The 711-nt window shown below is 36.1% G+C and overlaps 1 protein-coding gene across 4 annotated transcripts in view; it reads right to left on the bottom strand.

Annotated features, from left to right (window-relative positions):
• UBE2J1 (ubiquitin conjugating enzyme E2 J1) overlaps positions 1–711 on the bottom strand; it is an 86,640-nt gene that overhangs the window by 62,399 nt on the left and 23,530 nt on the right. For all 4 annotated transcript variants that reach the window (XM_019520351.1, XM_019520353.1, XM_019520350.1 and 1 more), the window contains exon 2: positions 135–208. In XM_019520351.1, coding sequence (XP_019375896.1) covers positions 135–208 — 74 coding nt within the window. The remainder of the gene's footprint in view (positions 1–134; positions 209–711) is intronic.

Below are 711 nucleotides of genomic sequence, written 5' to 3'. Positions count from 1 at the left end.
ATTTATCAGCCAAATTATTGGCCCTATTGGGCTGATATCCGATACGGCTAATTTTCTTTATATTGGTACCGATCTGATACCAGACCGATGTATTGTTGCACCTCTAACTCCTATGAATATACACAGAAACTAACCTCCAAAGGCTGAGCATGGTAATGATCTGTAGGATCCTTCAGTTCTGCAGCTTCTTTCATTAAACGCTTGACAGCTTAAAAAAAAAAAAAAGGAAATATGAAATGTTAAGGTAAGTTACAAACATGCAGAGGACTTTGTATGCATTCTATACAAGGACTCATTCTGCTTACAATGTACTTCAAATCACACAGCACTAACTAACATTACTTTATTCTCCTCCAAGACACTCACTCTAAATTGCTCAGTTCGGTCACAGGACGACAAAGCTTTTAGAAAAAGAATATGCTTTGTTGCTTCACATTTCCCAAATAAAGTACCTAAATATTAGATTTCTACAGGTAACTGATGGTAATTTAGGAATTAGGCCTTTATGTTAAGACTATGAAAAAACAAACACAAATATAAAAATTCACAAGGTTTCACAATTGCTTTCAATGAATGAACAACATCAGGAACACTCTCCAACTGGCTCAGGAATCACAAGAGCAGTCAAGTGTTAACTGAAGAGCCACAACAGCATACACAGCCCTAAGTGAATTATTACAAACACAGTCCAGTTCAAAAGAAACAACCACT

This window comes from Gavialis gangeticus, unplaced genomic scaffold (assembly GCF_001723915.1).
Source record: "Gavialis gangeticus isolate Ggan-Ray unplaced genomic scaffold, GavGan_comp1, whole genome shotgun sequence".
NCBI lineage: Eukaryota > Metazoa > Chordata > Crocodylia > Gavialidae > Gavialis > Gavialis gangeticus.
Note: the sequence above shows the minus strand (reverse complement) of the source record. Positions and strands in the feature narration are given on the sequence as shown.